Below are 19,328 nucleotides of genomic sequence, written 5' to 3'. Positions count from 1 at the left end.
ATTGAAACCATACTTTGAAAATAAAAAAAATAAGTAGTAATGTAAGTTTCATAAAATCTTACTGATGTAGAATATTAAGATAATTATTTGCTTCTTTTATTTTATTTTTATTTTTGAGACAGCATCTCTCTGTGACCCCAGCTAGAGTACAGTGGCGTCATCATCGTTCTCAGAAATGTTAAACTTCTGGGTTCAAGTGATCCTCCTGCTTCAGCCGCCCAAGTAGCTGGGACTACATACAGTTGTGTGCCACCACAACTGGCTAATTTTTCTATTTTTAGCGGAAATGGGTCTCACTCTTGTTCTGGCTGGTCTGGAACTGCTGAGCTCAAGGGATCCTCCCACCTTGACTTCCCGGAGTGCTCAGATTACAGGTCCAGACCGCTGTGCCTGTCCTATCTACTCCTTTTAAACTCTACAAATATTGCCAATATGCCATGGTCACAAGTTCATTTTCTTCTTTGATATACAATATTCAACTCTGTTTTAACACAATTGTCCTTATGTGGGTTTGGCTGTTTCCTGCCACTCCATGTAGGCCCTGGGCTTCAGGGGAGAGAGCATAAGCTTGGGTTCAAATCATGATTCCATCACTCACTGGTTATTGTATTCTTGGAAGTTATTTAAAATCTCTGAGGCTCAGACTTCTCATCTGTAAAATGGGGACAATAATCTATATCTTATAAAGTCAATATTTTAAGAGAACAATCCAATTAAAATGTACAGTATACAGGAATTGCTTCTTAAAGGCTAATTTCTTTGTTCATAAAAAAATAGCAGCATGTATTAAATTATTTGATGAGATTAAATAGAAGGCAAAAAAATATTACACTTGCTCTAAAAAAACCTTCAGAAGATTAGAAAGGCTGGCTGTGGACTGCCACAATGTTCTTGTAGGGCGACAAAACTCTGGGGTTTGGGCTTGACACCTGCGCTGTGAGACCAAATCTCTGCCCTGCCACACCCTCACTGGTGGTGGCATATTTTCTCTAAACCAAATGTGAAAATTACATATAAAAATGGGATTTTGAAATGACACATGAAATTTTATAGTGTTATGGTAAAGATCTTACTGCAAAATGATTCAACTTGAAAGCAAATAAATGAAAAAGCAGGGAAAATCCACTCTGAATACTAGTTGCCTTCTGGACTGTAATTTTACTTGAATATCATATAATTATTTTTTCCACAATTAAGGTAATATATTACAAAGCATTTGAAAAGCAGGGAAGTGAAAATAGGGCTTTTCCTTACAGACATTGTAGCTTATGTATCTTTCTGTGGGTGCAATCACAATGTGTATGCTATTTTTCAAGTTGCCTTTTTCAGTTACTATTATGTCAAAGCATGGTAAAGGGCTAAGTGATGTATTTCATCCAAAGATTTACCTAATAGCTCTTCCATTGTGAATATTCAAGTTGTATGTAAATTTTTGCAGTAACATGTAATCATTGCGAGAAACAACTTTGCTTTTAGAATTTTTTCAAAGGATTTTTATCTGTGGGGTAATTGAGGTTTTAAAAGGCAGAATGACAGAACCAGCTCTCAAAGCAATATTCAAGTAAACTTCCTTCAAGCCCTTCTCCTGTGCCCAGCACCATTTATCAGTCCTGATTTCTATCAGATTCTGCCTGAAGTGCAGCCTGCTGGTAAAGGCAGTTATGTTTACCATTTGCTTTATCGAACCCAAATAAAAAAGAGAGAGGATATTTAAAAACAGCTGGAGAAATTTTATGAATACATTTACTCCCTAAACCCAGGTGAGAGGGCTGGATTGAGCTGCATAATCGTCATTTTATCTTATGAACACTACCTTTGCCATTATCTTTCGTCTTATTCCCTCATCCCTCCCCTCCCCTCAGACTATTCTTCCAAGGAATTGAGGGCTCAATGGATTTGTCCATCTGCTTTTTGTCCTCTCATGGTTTCTGTTTTCCTTCCTTGACATACATCCAGTGCCCAGAAATGCAATTTTCAGCATTTTAGTCAGTACTGATTGAGCACCTATGGTGTGCTAGGCAGTGTCTGGTATTAAACAACCAACTACAGCCCTGGAAATAAAACACGGTTTATAAAGAGCATGATGGGGGTGGAGGTTCTGAGTGGCCTCCTGAAAGCAGAGCTGGCGTTAGCTAAGAGCCGAATATGTGTGAAAAAGGCATTTCTGACAGGGAAGAGCCTTGCAGAGCTCTGTGGGGAGTGAGCACGTGAAGTGCTAGGAAGAGAAGGCCCCTGGGACTGTCTGAAAACCTCTTCATTTAGCATGGAGTCCGTCTCCACGTGCAAACATAAGGCTCAGCTGCCCACTGCTTTCCTGTTGCCGTTCTCTCTGCAGAGTCACCTTAAATGCTTCTGGAAACTGCCCAGCATCCCAGCGTGTTTACCTTTTCTCATCATGTCTGTAAGATGAAGAGGTCCGGCCACTGGTCCATATAAACATCTTAGGGGATGTTGGTCCAGGGGCTCCTTTCCTTAGAGTGGAAGTCCTGGAGGAATGGCGAAAAGACCTGGAAGAGACACACAGGGAGGTAAGCCCATTACTGTAAGCTTTGGGAACTCTTATTAATGGTAACCAGGAGCACTCACTGGATTGACTCTCTCAAGTAACAGCAGATTTTCATGCCATGGAGCCAGTGGTTCTCAATCCTGGCTGCACAGTAAAAATAACTGGGAATCTTGTGAACCACTACATCCTGGTCCTTCCCTCAGAAATTTGCATTTAATCTTTTAAAGCTCCCTAGTTGTTGCTAATGCACTGCCGGGTTGAGAGTCATTGCCTTAGAAGACACGGTTTCCTAATTGCCACGTGAATCATATTTTCCCCAGAATGCCTTTTTCAAAATACAACTTTGGTATAGGTCATACTCTGTAATATGCTACATTTTTCCAAAATTGGGAATACTAAATTTGGAAAAACTAAATCAAATTTGGATACTAAACATCTTTCCTCTTCGAACTGTTTTTTTTTTTTTTTTTATAATGCTGACAGATGTGACATGTTGGTGATAAAACATCATCTTTTAAATGTGTTCTACTTTTGCCAGTTTTGTGACTTGACAGTTGAGTCTCTGCCTAAGAAAATTACGGATAGTGGACCCTCACTGGCTCCCAGAGACCAGGGTTGTCAGATCCACCATCAAGATATTTTAGGAATGTTGTGTTCTTTGGGTTATAACTTGGCTTTGGGGGATGTTCTTTCATTTTTAAGGTCAGCATTAAAAATAGCCATTATTATTTTTTCTACATAACACAAATTTTCTAGGGAGTTAGAAATATGAAATATAAAAATCTTAATCACATATGAAGTTTAAAATAATACATAGTTCATCAGAACAAAGGAAGGAAGAAGGTGATTCCTTTAGGGATACACAGCCGTTAGTGGCTTTCATTTTGGTTAACCACAGTATTAATGATAAACATGAACTAGAAACAAAATCAGCCACTGTACACTATGTTATCTACTGTACACCAGGCACTCTGCATATATTATCTATGCAAATAGCATGAAATGATCATGTATCTATCTAAGTTATTCTTATACCATGAAAACCCCACAAGGTGGGTGGTGATATGGCTAACAAACATATGAAAAAATGTTCATCATCCCTATATATTAAAGAAATGCAAATCAGAACCACCCTGAGATATCATCTAACCCCAGTGAGAATGGCCCACATCACAAACTCTCAAAACTGCAGATGCTGGCGTGGATGTGGAGAGAAGGGAACACTTTTACACTGCTGGTGGGACTGCAAACTAGTACAACCTTTCTGGAAGGAAGTATGGAGAAACCTCAAAGCACTCAACCTAGACCTCCCATTTGATTCTGCAATCCCATTACTGGATAAAATCCTTTTATCATAAGGACACTTATACTAGACTGTTTATTGCAGCTCAATTTACAATCGCCAAAATGTGGAAACAGCCTAAATGCCCTAACCTAGGAATGGATTAACAAGCTGTGGTATATGTATACCATGGAATATTATTCAGCTATTAAAAAAAATGAAGATTGTAATCTTTCGTATCAACCTGGATGGAAGTGGAACACATTATTCTTAGTAAAGCATCACAAGAATGGAGAAGCATGAATCTTATGTACTCAATTTTGATATGAGGACAATTAACGACAATTAAGGTCACGGGGGGGAAGGAAAAGCAGAGAGAGGGAAGGAGGGAGGGGGTGGGGCCTTGGTGTGTCCCACACCGTCTGGGGGCAAGACATGATTGCAAGAGGGACTTTACCTAACAAATGCAACCAGTGTAACCTGGCTTATTGTGCCCTCAATGAATCCCCAACAATAGAAAAATTAAAAAAAAAAATTTAATAATCTTTAAACATTTTCGAGGCACATCTAAGATCCTCTCACAGCATACCAGTGTGCCACTGCACACCAGTTGAAAATCACTGATCTAGAGAAAGACACATTATGGACTAGCCCAGTGCTTCTTCAACTGTAAAGTCCATATAAATTAATAAGGATTTGTTACAATGCAGATTCTGATTCAGTGGGCCTAGGATGGGACCTGTAATCTTCTTTTCTGATAAGCTCTTAGGAGACATTGATATTGCTGGTCTCCAGACCATGTTGGTACTCAGAGGAAGTGCAGTAGAACCTCCACAGCTGACCACCTCCCCACACTGACACCTCCTTAAGTTGAACTAATTGTCATAGACTGGACGTGCTCCACATGTACATATCAGCACAGTCAGCCTAGGTCCTTATGTTGACCACCTCTACATGTTGACCAGCTTGTTACAGTCCCTGGGGTGGTGCTACTGTAGTTGGTTATAGGCCCGGTTTTGTCACTAGCTGTGTGACCTTGAGGAAGTTACTTAATCTCTCTAAGGCTTAATCTGTGCCATGCAGAGTTTGAAACAGGTAATCTCTGATATCTCTCAGCTCCAATATTTTATGATTTAATAAATTGAATAATGAATGAAAGCATATGCTAGGTCATTATGAATTGGTTTTCTGGGGATAGGTCTGGGAATAGATCTCCTGTAACCCTGGGGTCAGCATCAGAGGTATAAAGAACAGAGGCTGCAGGAGGCAGTAAGGGTTTAGTAACCAGTACACATGTAAGAGGTCACACATCCATGCTTGGTCTCCTGGGATAAAGACGGGAATGTGAGGATCCACCTCCATAGATGCCCTAAATAGTTTTAGGGGGATTTAGGAACTCAATCTGCTAGTCTTTTAAATAACTTGGATCTGGGATAAAGTGATTTATGTTTCTTTTTGAACATCTTTGAAACATTAGATAGAACAGGGATTAAATCCTTTATTAAAACCAGTTATCCTTCAGGAGATAAGAATGATTTTGATCTAAATGGAATTAATCACTCACAAGAATAAGAATTGGCTTAAATTTTCAGGAAGTTATTTCAACGAGGAGTTTGGTAGAACCTTCTGATGGCTTCCATGATTCTTCAAAGGGATTGTGGTGGGGGGCAGGCAAAGAAAAGGGGCACGATTTGAGGCTTGGTAAGCCAATACATTACCAAGTGCTGTTTTGTCACTGGCTATTACACAGCATGAAATAGGTGCATCATACAAATCATAAATGCTTTGCAATTATTCAAAGTGAAGGGGCTGCAGTGATTTTAGTAAACTGAGAATACTTTCAGACTATGTGTCATTATTCCAGCGTTGTGGTGCTGTTTTCAGATGATGCAGAGTATTTATTCCAGCAAGCTGTCTAAATCTTGTTGGGGAGGACTTCATGACTCCTCAGGTTATTCCAATAAGTGGATTTGCCACTTCTCTACTCTGGTTTGCTTTCATAAACATGAACTGTTACTTAAAATTCATTCTGTTTGTTGTCAATTAAAATGAAAGAAAATAGCTGCTTTAATGACAACAGTATAAGGGTTCTGTGGAGGTTGAAAAAATATCCAAGCTTCAAAGAAACACCTAGAATTCAGAATATGTTAATGGAAGCTGGTTTGAAGTTTTTCTTCTTGCTCAAAGACAGCCTCCCTGAACTCTTCAAGTAATTAACTCAGTGTGGCTTGCAAGGAACTTTATCTAAATTGTGATTAGGAAAAAATAAATAGAGACAAAAGAAAAAGTAAATCCTCTATAAAATTTTGTGGCTTGGAGTTGTAGCACGAGGCAAAGCTGGGTGTGGTGGTGGCTGCACTGGGGAGGAGCCGGGATCCAGCTGCATCACTGAAGGACTTGGGGTGAACCTGGTGGAGCTCCTGTATATGGTTGCATATGAACACGATTTGAAAACCAGAAGCTCCGAAAGATGTAACTTCAGCCTTGAATGAAAGCAGGGAGTCAGAGAGAAATGTGACAATTTCTTGTTCCAGGAATTTGTAAATGGCCCCTTTCCATGTCTTCAGCACCCACCTTGCTAGTTTGTGCCTCCTTGACAGGGTTCCATCCATTCCTTCTACCTCATGAATAGTCATACTGTTTCAAAGCTGTCTCCAAGGACCCTTCTCCTGTGAAGCCTTCTCTGACCCCTACCTGCCAGCAGCGTCCTCATCTCTGTTTCCAATTCTTCATACTAGGTCTACTAAGGCCCGGCACAATTTATGCTGCTTGTATGCAAATCTATCTCCCTGCAAGGTTCTATGTGATACAGGGCTCCCCGTTCAAGGCTGGACGAGACCCCACCGCACCCCCAAGTTCTAGGCCTGGCAAACTGGCCTTTCCAGACGGCCTCTCTGGACTCATAAAGAGCAGAGAAAAGCAGCCAGTGTCTCAAGTGGGCGGCTCCTCCTGGAGTAAAGAACGAGCACCCTGGGGCCTCCCCGGACAGGGACTGTAAGCATTGTCTTCATTTGCTAATAACACGGCCAGAATGTTTTCTGCTTGCCAGCCTGTGGCCAAGTGTGACCTGAGTCCCAAGACCCCCTGCTGGCAGGTGGTAACGAACCCTAGACAAAGGCCCCTTGGGCTTCCCTCTCGGGTCCCCCACCTGTGCTGCTGGAGGTTCTGTCGACTTTCTTTCCCTTCTATTTCTTTCTGTCAATAATCTCTGTCTTGTCACTTATCTGTAGTTTCATTCTTCTAAACTGAGACGGAAAAAACTGGACCGGGACACAGAAGTTCTGGTGCCATAAGCACCTGCAGGGCGGATCAGCCCTGAGGCTCCTTAAAGGGCGCATCGCGGAAGGCAGGTGACTCTGGCTGTGTCGCTGCCCAGAAGGCAGGTGACGCTGGCTGTGTCGCTGCCTGAGTGTCTATCAGGGACGGTGGCCCAGGCGCCACTTGGCCTGGCGCTGTGGCTCAGCTGCCAGCTGGTTGGGGCTGACCCTCCCCTTATCCCGGCGTCCCATTCTTCTCCACACCGTCCGGCTCCCTCCGCACCTGTCGTTGACTCAGAAGGGAAGTTTCTATTGCTGAATTCTCCCCAGTGAGGTTGTCCTCGGACAGGGCAGCACTGCCCAGTGCAAAGAAGTTGAGCACCAGCTGTGGCCCCTGTTTACCTCCTGGAGTCACCAGCTACCACCTGTGTCACTTTGGAGGTGTCACTTAAACTTCTCGGAGTTTTAGTTTCCTCACCTGTAGAAACAGGAATACTAATATTTGCCTTCTTGGGCTGCAGAGAAGATTAATGAGAAAATAGATGCAAAAATACTTGAAGTTTGACAGGCAGTGGGCACCGACTAACAATAGTTTACTTTCCCACCCCATTATTACATTTAAAGAGATGGACTGCATTCTCCCTTTTTGTAAAAAACAAAACAAACAAACAAACAAAAACCCATTAAATTGCTTTGTACTTCTGCATTGAGACTGTTTTTTTAATGCGTCCGTTGAGTTTAATAGGGGTAAAGCAGTTTTCCGAGATATTGAGACGATAAACTCTGATGTGCTTCCTCATCAGCATTAAGTGCTGATACCCATTCTGAGCAAGGACTATAGAGACAGCATTCAGAGCAACCCTGGCCCTACATTAGAATTACCTGGGGGAAATTAAAAAAAAATATTGACCAATGAGAACCTCTGGGGCTGAGTCCTTGGAGTTAATATATTTTTGAAAGTTGCCCAGGTAATTCTGATGTGCGGCTAAGGTGAGGAGCATTGCTACAGCCTGTCAGGTTCTGATTTTATTTTAGTCAAATTCTTTTCTTTTTTTTTTTTTCCTTAAATCATAGCTGTGTACATTAATGCAATTATGGGGTACAATGTGCTGGTTTTATATACAATTTGAAATATTTTCATGCAACTGGTTAACATTGCCTTTGCCCCATGTTCTTGTTATTGTGTTAAGACATTTATATTTTACACTTAGTAGATTTAACATGTACCCTCATAAAAGGCACCATAGGTGTGGTCCCACCAATTACCCTCCCTCCACCCATTCTCACCCCTCTCCTCCCTCTGCTCTTTCCCCTTCATCTTGGGCTGCAATTAGGTTATAGCTTTCATATGGAAGTGTGGGTGTTTATAAATTGGTTTCATAGTAGGGCTGAGTACATTGAATACTTTTTCTTCCATTCTTGAGATACTTTGCTAAGAATATGTTCCAGCTCCATCCATGTAAACATAAAAGAGGTAAAGTCTCCATTTTTCTTTAAGGCTGTATAATATTCCATAGTGTACATATACCACAATTTATTGATCCATTCATGGGTTGGTGGGCACTTGGGCTTCTTCCATGACTTAGCAATTATGAATTGGGCTGCAATAAACATTCTGGTGCAAATACCTTTTTGGTCTTTTTGGTGATTTTTGGTCTTCTGGATATATACCTAGTAGAGGAATTACAGGATCGAATGGCAGGTCTACTTTTAGATCCCTAAGTGTTCTCCAAACGTCTTTCCAAAAGGAACATATTAGTTTGCATTCCCACCAGCAGTGCAAAAGTGTTCCCTTTTCTCCACATCCATGCCAACATCTATGGTTTTGGGATTTTGTGATGTGGGCTAATCTTACTGGAGTTAGATGCTATCTCAGTGGTTTTGATTTGCATCTCTCTTATGATTAAAGAGCATTTTTTCATGTGTCTGTAGGCCGTGCATCTGTGTTCTTCAGAGAAGTTTCTCTTCAAGTCCCTTGCTCACCCTGCGATATCACTTGTTCTTTTATCGCTAATACATTTGAATTCTCTGTGGATTCTAGTTATTAAACCTTTGTCAGAGACATAACCTGCAAATATCTTCTCCCAGTCTGAGGGATGTCTGCTTGCTTTACTTACTGTGTTCTTGGCTGTGCATAAGCTTTTTAGTTTGATCAGATCCCAGTAATGTATTTTAGTGTTGCTTCAGTTGCCTGAGGGGTCCTTCTCATAAAATATTCTCCCAGACTGATTTCAAGAGTTTACCTGCACTTTCTTCTAGTATTTTTATAGTTTCATGTCTTAAGTTTAAATCTTTAATCTAGTGAGAATCTATCTTAGTTAATGGTGAAAGGTGTGGGTCTTCTTAGTTAATGGTGAAAGGTGTGGGTTTCAGTCTTTTACAGATTGCCAGCCAGTGCACCCAGCACCATTTGTTAAATAGGGAATATTTTCCCCACTAAATGGTTTTGATTGGTTTATTGAAGATCAAATGATGGTAAGTAGCTGGGTTCATCTCTTGGTTCTCTATTCTGTTCCATACATCTCTATTTTGTACCAGTACCATGCTATTTTGATCACTATAGATTTATAGTATAGTCTGAGGTCTGGTAGCATGATTCCTCCTGATTTGTTTTTATTTCTGAGTAATGTCTTGGCTATTCAAGGTTTTTTCTGATTCCATATAAAATGAAGTATTATTTTTTCGAGGTCTTTAAAGTATGACAGTGGTGTTTTAATAGGGATTGCATTAAAATTGTATATTGCTTTGGGTAGTAGGGACATTTTTAACAATGTTGATTCTTTCCAACCATGAGCATGGTATGTTTTTCCATTTGTTAATATTTTCAGATATTTCTTAGAGTTTCATAGTTCCCTTTATAGAGGTCTTTCATGTCCTTTGTTAGGTAAACTCCCAAATATTTCATCTTCTTTGGCACTACTGTAAAAGGTATAGAGTCCTTGACTGTTTTTTCAACTGGACTATTGTTGGTATATATAAAGGCTACAGATTTGTAAGTATTGATTTTGTTACCTTAGATGCCGCTGTATTCCTTGATCACTTCTAAGAGTTTTTCAGTTGAATCCCTGGGGTTTTCAAGATATACAATCATATCATCTGTGAAGAGTGAAAGTTTGATCTCCTCTGACCCTATATGGATATACCCTTGATCACCTTTTCTTGCCTGATTACGATGGCTAAGACTTCCATTACATTGTTGAGACGATGGGCAACCTTGCCTGGTTCCTGATCTGAGTGGAAATGATTTCAGTTTAACTCCATTCAATATGATATTGGCTGTGGGTTTGTTGTAGATAGCCTCTATCAAATTAAGAAATGTCCCTTCTATACCTATTTTCTTAAGTGTTCTGATCATGAAAGGATGCTGGATATTCAAAAGCTTTTTCTGCATTAATTGAGAGAATCATATGGTCTTTATTATTTATTTGTTTATGTGGTGAATTATATTTATAGATTTACATATATTGAACCAGCCCTGAGACCGTGAGATAAAACCCACTTGGTCATGGTGTATAATTTGTTTGATGTGTTGCTGGATTCTGTTTGCTAGGATCTTATGGAATATTTTCACATCAATATTCATTAGAGATATTGGTCTATAATTTTCTTTTTATAAAAAATTTTATAAAAAATTTTCTTTTTTCTAAAAAACCAGGTCTTTTCCTGGTTTGGGGATCAAGGTGATGTTTGCTTCATAGAATGTGTTGGGTAGTATTCCTTCTTTTTCTATATTTTGGAAAAGGTTAGGTAATATAGGTACTAGTTCCTCTTTAAACATTTGGTAGAATTATGATGTGAAGCCATCTGGTCCTGGACTTTACTTTTTGGGAAGATTTTGTATAGTTGATGCTATTTCAGTACTTGATATGGTCCTGTTCAACATTTCTACTTCATTCTGGCTAAGTCTAGTCAGGTGGCATGCTTCCAAGTATTGGTCTATTTCCTTTAGATATTTGTATTTCTGAAAATAGAGTTTCTTTTAATATTCATTAAGAATTTTTTTGATTTCTGAGGAGTATGTTGTTATTTTATTTTTGTCATTTCTGATTGATGAAATTAGAGATTTTCCTCTTTTATTCCTAGTAAGGTTAGCTAAAAGTTTATTTGTTTTATTGACCTTTAAATCAACTTTTTGATTTATTGATCTGTTGTATAATCCTTTTGTTTTCAATTTCATTTAATTCTGCTCTAATTTTGATTATTTCTTTTCTTCTGCTGGGTTTGGGATTCGAATGTTCTTCCTTTTCCAGTTGCTTGGGATGTCCCATTAAGTTGTTAACTTCTTCTCTTTCTGTTTTCTTGAGGAAGGCTTGCAATGCTATAAATTTTCCTCTTAGGACTGTCTTTGCAGTATCCCAGAGGTTCTAGTATTTCATGTCTTCATTATTGTTTTGTTCCAAAAATTTGGTAATTTCCTTCTTAATCTCATCTATGACCCAGCTATTATTCAGCATAAGGTTATTTAGTTTCCATGTTTTTGTAAGAGTATGCAGATTACTGTTGTTACTGAGTTGAACCTTTATTCCATCATGGTCCAAGAAAATGCAAGGAATAATTTCTATTCTTTCAAATTTGCTGAGTTAGACTTATGACCTAAGATGTTGTCAATTTTGGAGGATTTTCCATGGGCTGATGAGAAGAATGTGTATTCAGTTTTGTTAGGATAAAATGTTCTGTAGATGTCTTTTAAATCCAATTGTTGAATGTTTAAGTTTAAGTCTAAAATTTCTTTGCTTAGTTTCTTATTGGAGGATATATCCAACACTGCCAAAGGGGTGTTAAAATCTGAGACTATTTTAGTGCTGGAGGAAATCAAGCTGCTCATGTTTGTTAGAGTCTCTTTTATAAATTGAGGCACATTCTGGGTGGGTGCATAAATGTTAATAATTGAAATCTCATCATGTTGAGTGTTACCCTTAACAAATATGAAGTGACAATCCTTATCTTTCCTTGTTTTTGTTTGTTTAAAGCCTATTGTATCTACAAATAAAATTGCAACAACTGCTTTTTTCTGATTTCCATTTTCCTGAACTATAGATGACCATCCTTTCACCCTGAGTCTATATGTATCTTTTAAGGTAAGATGAGATTCGTGTATTCGACAGATATCTGGCCTGAGTTTTTGTATCCCGTCAGCCAACCTGTGCCTCTTTAGAGGACAATTTAAACCATTCACATTAATTGAGAGTAACGATAAGCCTGGTAGTATTTTGGGTATTGAGTTTTTCAAAAGTCCTGTGGACATTTTTAATCCTTTTGCCACTGTGGAAGTTGGATTTTACCAAAAGTTTCTGAGTGAGTTTACTTTGGTGGTAGAGCATTGTGCTTGTTATTGTGAAGGATGGGTCTGAGAATATCCTGGAGAGTTGGTTTAGTTATGGCAAATTTCTTCAACACATGAATGTCATTAAAGTATTTAATTTCTTCATCATAAATGAAACTCAGTTTAGCTAGATACAGGATCCTGGGATATTCCTGGGATATTTTGTTTTAGGAGGTTAAATGTCAATGACTATCCTCTTCTAGCTTGAAAAGTTTCAGCAAAGAGATCTGCAGTCATTCTGCTATTCTTCCTCTTGTAGGTTATGGTTTTCTTATGTCTGACTGCTTGCAGAATTTTCTCCTTCATATTAACTTTGGCAAAGTTAATTATAATGTGTCTGTGAGATGCTTTATTTGGATTGAGTCATGCTGGGGTTCTGAAACTGTCTGCTATATGAATTTTAGAATTTCTTGCAATGTTTGGGAAGTTCTCCTCAATTATCTCTTGTGCTAGAGCATCTGGGCCTTTTGAAGCAAGCTTATTGCCTTCAGGAATTCCTATAAGGCAAATATTAATTTTTTTTTAATTATCCCAGAGTTCTCTGAGAGAATGTACTATTTTTGCTCTCCACTTCTCTTCCTCTTTGAGCATTTGGGAGCATTCAAAAGCGTTGTCTTTAATGTCAGAAATCTTTTCTTTTGCCTGCTGCATTCTGTTACTGAGGGATTCTAGTGTATTTCTCATATCTTGGAGGGCAGCAAATTCTTTTCTCAAAATCTTTGGTGATTTTGTCTTTGAATTCATTGAATTATTGAGACAACTTTTGAATTATTTGTAGAATTTCTTATTCTAACTTTACTTCCATTCTGTTAATCTTATTTGCCATCCAAATTCTAAACTCAATTTCTGACATCTCAGTCATTTGTTTATGAATGGGATTTTCTGGTGTGTCTGCCTTATTGTTCCTTGGAAGATTTGATCTACTATGATTATGCATGTTGCCAGAGTATTTCTGCTGATTCCGCCCCATGATTATTTTTCACCATTTGGCAAGAGGATTAGGTAAGGTGAAATTGAATTTGGGCTCCTGGAGTAGTGATTAACCAGCCCTTTTCCCAAGAGCTGAGACTGGTGACTACAGCTTTTCCCCTACAGCTTTGCAAAGGACCCATATAATACTAATCCTGAGACACTAGGGACCTGCTTGGTGTGGTGGAGCTAGGTGGCTCTGTCTTGTATTTGGCTGGTCTCTGTCCAATCCTGGTGAATCAGCAACTCTCAGCTGTGGAGAAATAGAAGCAACTAAGATATCCCGCTCCCGGTGAGCAACAACTGGAAAAGAAAAATCAAACCTTCCCACAACAACACATCCAGAGTACCACCTTGGATGGCCCTTGGGTGACTGGCCTAGGTCAAGAACTCCAAATCAATTGTCCCAGTCAGCACCAAGTCTTAAGTGGGAGTGTTCAAAAGGTCTCCAGCAAGTAGATAGCAGGGGTTTGCTAGCAGCTCGAGTGTGGCTCACTCTAGTGCTCCATGGACACAAAAAGGCCTGCCTAGCAAATGAATTAGTCCGGGGAGGTTGATGCCTCCTTCCCCACCTTGCACCTATGTCACACCCAGTCATTGGTAAGCCCGCAGGGCTGTGGCCCAGTTCCCTCCAATGAGCAGATGCTCCAGGGGGTTGCAGCTGCCTGAGCCACAGGGAGATCTATGTATCCTTGGCCAGACCGCTGTACTCTGCCACCAGCAGGCAGGGGGAGCTGAAGCCTGACTACCTCGGGTGCTTAATGGAAGCTGGGGAGTGTCACTCAGTTCCAGCCCTGCCCCAGTTTAGTGTTGCACCACTTATATTCTCACAGTATTTGTGTTTCTTTCTGGCTGTATTCCACTGTGGGCCAGGCACTGTTTGAGTTCACAGAACTGCAACTCAGCCCCACCCTGTGCTGCTGCCACTGTGCCAATTCTCAAGGAGTTGGTTTCTCTGTCTCCACTGCACTCTTTGTTGGGGTAGGCATGGTTAGAGCTCACAAAGGGCTCTCAGTTCCTGCCCTTCCCTGAGCTGATGCTGCTGCCATACCTGCTTTTGTCTCAGCTATGCTCCACTGTGGGTCAGGTGCCTTCTGGGCTCACAAAAGCAGCAATTCTGACTCAGCTCCACCCTGGGAGTATGCCGCCTCTGTGCACACATATTCTAGTCTCTGTCTCCACTACCCGGCCCAGGCAGGTACCACCTCAGACATACCCTTTGCTCACGGGGCCTGCATTTCTGTGGCTACCACTGGAGTAGAGGGCCGGCTCCCTCTGTGTGCTAAGAGAGATGGGAAGTGTTTCTCCAAAATATCACCAAGGGTTTGAGCCCTATTGTTCCTGCTGCCTGCCACGGGCCACCCACTGCCACTCCTGCTGCACTGTGCTGCGGGGCATTGTTTCTCTGTCTCCTGGAGATTGAAGTGCACTCTTCAATCTTCTGTCTTGGCTTAGGTCCAAATCACTCCTATATGGCTCCCTCACACCACAGTCCCTGCTTCACACCTGTGCCATTGATTCAGCACAGACTTGTAATAGCCCATGCCTTGTCCATACCTCTCAAGAAAATGCCCAAGAGTCTGGACTCTGTGGGGGACAGGCTTCCCCACCTTGGGGTGGGAGTGGAGGAGAGTGCTGGGAGTTCAGAATTATGGGTAGAGTATATGTTCAGTTTTATGCCTGCAGGAGAGTGCCATGGCACACTAGTGGGTCCTCTCTGGGGAAGGAGATCTGACTTTTAGTGGCTCTCTCCCATGGAGTAGAAAAAGAAGAGATCTGAACTCTGATCCCTTGTTTGTAGAAAGTACATTGTGAGCTATTCTTATGGGGGAGAGGACTCCCATCCACTTTGCAATGGGTATTGTACCTATTGTTTGTTTCCTTTGGGTCACAGCTTGCCTCAGTAGGGGTGATGTGCACTCTTCAATCTTATGTCTTGGCTCAGGCTCCAAATCATCAGCTTACTTGATAAACTTATGTCCTTTAACTCTCCTTCTGGATGGGATACTCTGTGGAAAGCGGGCTCTAGTCAGCTATCGTGTGTCCCCCTTCTAGTCAAATTCTTTATGTATACACTCCCTGTTTCTAGAACTTTCAGCTGGAGAGGACTGGTTTTGCAAGTGCCACTCTGTGCAGCACTGAGACCTCAAGGTGACAGCTGCAAGGATGAGAGACGTGGAGCAGGGAAAGAGCAAACTGGATGTGGTTTCCTAGTGTCAATGGCCTTGAGCTACACATATGGGATGCTCTTAACTCATTCTGCTTTATTAAATGAGCAAGCAGGAGCTAACAGCACCATTTAACACATAATTACATGCCTAATCTTGCATAAAATTGTAACACTAATGACATCATCCTGGCAATTCAAAAGGTCACTCTAAGCACAGAAATTTAGGGTTGCCTCTAATGTGTGAGACTTTATCTTTGCAGACAGCAAATTGTATGTTCTCCACAGGAATTGAGTTGTTTTGGCTTCAAGGCATTTGGGGGAGAAGCCTAATGTATGGAGAATAATTTTAGACCTACTGATTTAATTTAGAAAACATTGGTGTTTCCTATTAAGAGAAGTTTTAAATGTCATTGGGATGTTTTCCTCTCAAATCAGCTACACATTTTACCTTGCTTTTAGATCACACATTTATTAAGTGCTTCATATGTTCCAGGCACTGTACCAGCTGCTATAGGCACCAAGACGGTGAGACCTGCTTCTGGGGAATGCATAGTCCATGAGGGAGTTAGAATGACAAGTCAACATTTGCCCTCACTGAACCCAGCCTTTCTAAGGTTGCTGCAACTTCCCAGTGAAGATGCCACTAGTTACTTGTCTCCATATCTTCTTTGTGCTCTCAGCTTGCTGGATACGGTATTGTTGATCATTTCCTTCTTCTAACAAGGAAGAATATTACAAATGTTTTGCAGCCTTGACTTATAGAACATTGCTCCCTTCATTCTCCTTGCTCTCTAGCTGTCCATTTCTTTTGTGTGTTCTTATTTTTTCACCCTCTCCAAAAATGTCAGTATCATTTAGGGGACTAGCAAGAACGACTGAGTAGTCTCTTGATGATGCTTCATAACAGGAGTGAAAAAGGCCTTTCTTTCCCAATTTGATGCATGGAAGATTAAATGAATAGCTCTGTTGGCTGCCCAGTTGTAGAGGTGAAGAACTGCACTGTGGGAGCACTACTGCCCCTGTGAGAAGAATCAGATAAGAGAGAATGGATTCTCTGAATATTTATTGCAAGTGCTTTTCAATAGCTCGGGCAACCATGAATGGACTCCTCTGGCTGAAGGTAGTGTGGTGGTCACTTGTGACCTTTGTCTTGCATAACATAGAACAATAGTTACTCGTATAATCATGTATCTAACTTCTGTTGCAGGAGGACAGTGGTTTAAGTTGAATAAGGTACCTGTCCTTTAATCTGCTAGTGACTTGACTCATTGAGCTCAATACTGGGCTGGTACTCAGAGGCTCAGGGTTTTTAATCTGCACTGTCGCTGAGTAATTGTTATTACTGTGGGCAGTTTGACCATCTGTGAAAATACAACTGTGGAACTAATCTCTGTTCTTTCAGTCAATTCAGCATTAATTTCTATACTCAACAAACATTTATTGAAGATGTAACTAAGTTGCATACACTGAGTTGGGCGTTGGGGACATATTGATGGACACAGCAGACATTGCTACTCCTCTTTTGGAATTTATGGCCTAGAGGAGAAGACAGACTAGCCAGACAAGGGTGAATGGGTATCTGTAATATAAGAATGTTATGCACATTCATCAATAATGAAATTAGTCTTGTATAGTCTTACATTACATCACATCTATAGTCCTGACAGGGTCAGAAATTAGTTTAGTTGAAAGAGCTTTTAAATTAGTTTCAGGTTGAAATCCCAGCTCCATGATGTAGTAATTATGTGTCCTAAATACATTGTTAAATTCTCCTGAGCCTCATTTTTCTCATCAAGAAAACTGGAGCAATAGCAGATATCACACAAGATTGCTACACAAAGTATTTGAAATAACATATATATGAAACTCAGTTAATGTTAGCTTTTTTCCATTTGGAGGAAATAGTTGAATTTTTTTCCCCCAAATTGACTATGCTTTTACATCAAGTTCTTCTGTCTGATTTATTTTTTCAAAAAGCCCAAGAAATTCTATGCAGAAATGGAAAACACATTTTTACATGGTCATAATTATTGCACTGTTTGATCATTCATTTCTTTCTTTCTTTCTTTTTTTTTTTTCTTTTTTTGAGACAGAGTCTTGAGCTGTTTCCCTGAGTAGAGTACCATGGTGTCACAGCTCACAGCAGCCTCAAGGGCTTGAGCTTAAGTGATTCTCTTGCCTCATCCTCCCAAGTAGTTGGGACTATAGATGCCCACTACAACATTGGCCTGGCTATTTTTTGTAGTTGTCATTGTTGTTTAGCAGGCTTAGTCTGGATTTGGACCTGACAGCTCTGGTGTATGTGGCTGGTACCCTAGCTGCTGAGCTACAGGTGAGCCAATAATTCATTTCCTAAGAAGCTTTTCAAGTGGATATTCACAACTGAATGTGCAGGTTAGTTGTTAAGCATCCACTCTATTGGGCATCACACATGCAAGTACATGGCTGGTGTGAGAGACCCACCCATAACTCACACGTGCCTCCCATATTGACAGAAATGACAGATTTGTGCTGAAGCTGTCTATACATTCTTGGAGACTACTGTTCAAGTCTTGCTTGTAGTTGAGAATGAAGGAAGTCAAACTATAATAAGAGCTCTTTATGGAGAAGAACTAGAAATGACAATTCAGATTTGAGAGGTAGTACTTTAGGCCTATATAAATAAAATATTTGTACCCATTATTTTATTTAGTTCTGACATAAGCCTTATAAGAGTTCTCTCTATTTACCAGAAGGGGAATCTAATATCAGAAAAGTAGGTAAATTTTCTCAGGTTGCATAGCTATTAAGTGGTGAAGACAGCATTTCAATCCAAGCCTGTCCAACTTCAAAACCAACACACTCGTAACTTGAACATTTTTTCTGGACAAACTGAGTATTAAAATCCATATCAAAGACATAAGGATTGCTAAGTGATGGAGGCAACATTCATCTTATTTCTTCCTTGAGTATTGAATTCTTCATTACATCAAAGAGAGAGAGGAAAATGAGGGATGGTTAGAGTACAACAGGAGTCAGAAAAAGGCAGGAAAATGATACACAGATGTAAGACACAGATGGGGGACAGAAACACAGGCCTTGCTCCTTAATCTATGGGTAGCCTCAGGAAAATTTCTAATATTTTCTATCTTTGTCTTCTATTCTGTAAAGTGAGGATGATGATAATTATAATAGTGTACAACTTATGAAATTCTTGTGAAGATTGAATTAATTTATGTGATGTACTTTGTGATGTTATAATGTGTAATGTTATGCTATATATGTGCCTATGTAATAGTATGTAACATATGTAACATGAATAAATGCAAATTAATATATATTTATGTTAATATGGAATGTATATGACTTTATGTATATGTGAATTAACATGTGAGAAATGTCTGCATTGAGTATACACTATTATCACTTAAGAATGGATTAAATATAATTATATTTGGGAGATAAAATCTATGTAAAGGTTCACACAGTTAAATATATTCTGTGGACATTCATAAATGTGATCTCTAATATCTCGTGGAGAGAGGAGTGAAGACAAGAATAAGCTGAGGGAGCGCATTAGCTCTGCTATTAACACATCTATAATTGGGGCCCTTTTGCCTCCGGGCCTCCTATTCCACATAGTGACATGAGGGAATTGAAAGAGATGAGTCTAAGGTTCCTTTCATCTGGTAAGTTTTATTTTGTTCTGCTTTGGAAAATTGCAATCAAGGTCTGTTCCTGCAACGTATTTGACTTCTAATTTGTCTTTGGTTGAACATGGCTTCTATTTTACATTTTGTTGACTTCTTAAATGATGTATTCAGTAATGCTCATGGGAAATC

The 19,328-nt window shown here is 40.0% G+C and overlaps 1 protein-coding gene across 3 annotated transcripts in view; it reads right to left on the bottom strand.

The window, feature by feature from the left end:
* The window catches only part of KCNMB2 (potassium calcium-activated channel subfamily M regulatory beta subunit 2), a 267,653-nt gene that overhangs the window by 26,513 nt on the left and 221,812 nt on the right, over window positions 1-19,328 (bottom strand). For 2 of the 3 annotated variants that reach the window (XM_053573227.1, XM_053573229.1), the window contains exon 3: window positions 2,385-2,507. In XM_053573227.1, the coding sequence (XP_053429202.1) occupies window positions 2,385-2,507 (123 nt within the window). Of the gene's footprint in view, window positions 1-2,384; window positions 2,508-2,586; window positions 2,673-19,328 lie in introns of those variants that run through there. The other variant, XM_053573228.1, reaches the window with a different exon arrangement.

This window comes from Nycticebus coucang, chromosome 20 (genome assembly GCF_027406575.1).
Source record: "Nycticebus coucang isolate mNycCou1 chromosome 20, mNycCou1.pri, whole genome shotgun sequence".
In the NCBI taxonomy this organism is placed as follows: Eukaryota; Metazoa; Chordata; class Mammalia; order Primates; family Lorisidae; genus Nycticebus; species Nycticebus coucang.
Note: the sequence above shows the minus strand (reverse complement) of the source record. Positions and strands in the feature narration are given on the sequence as shown.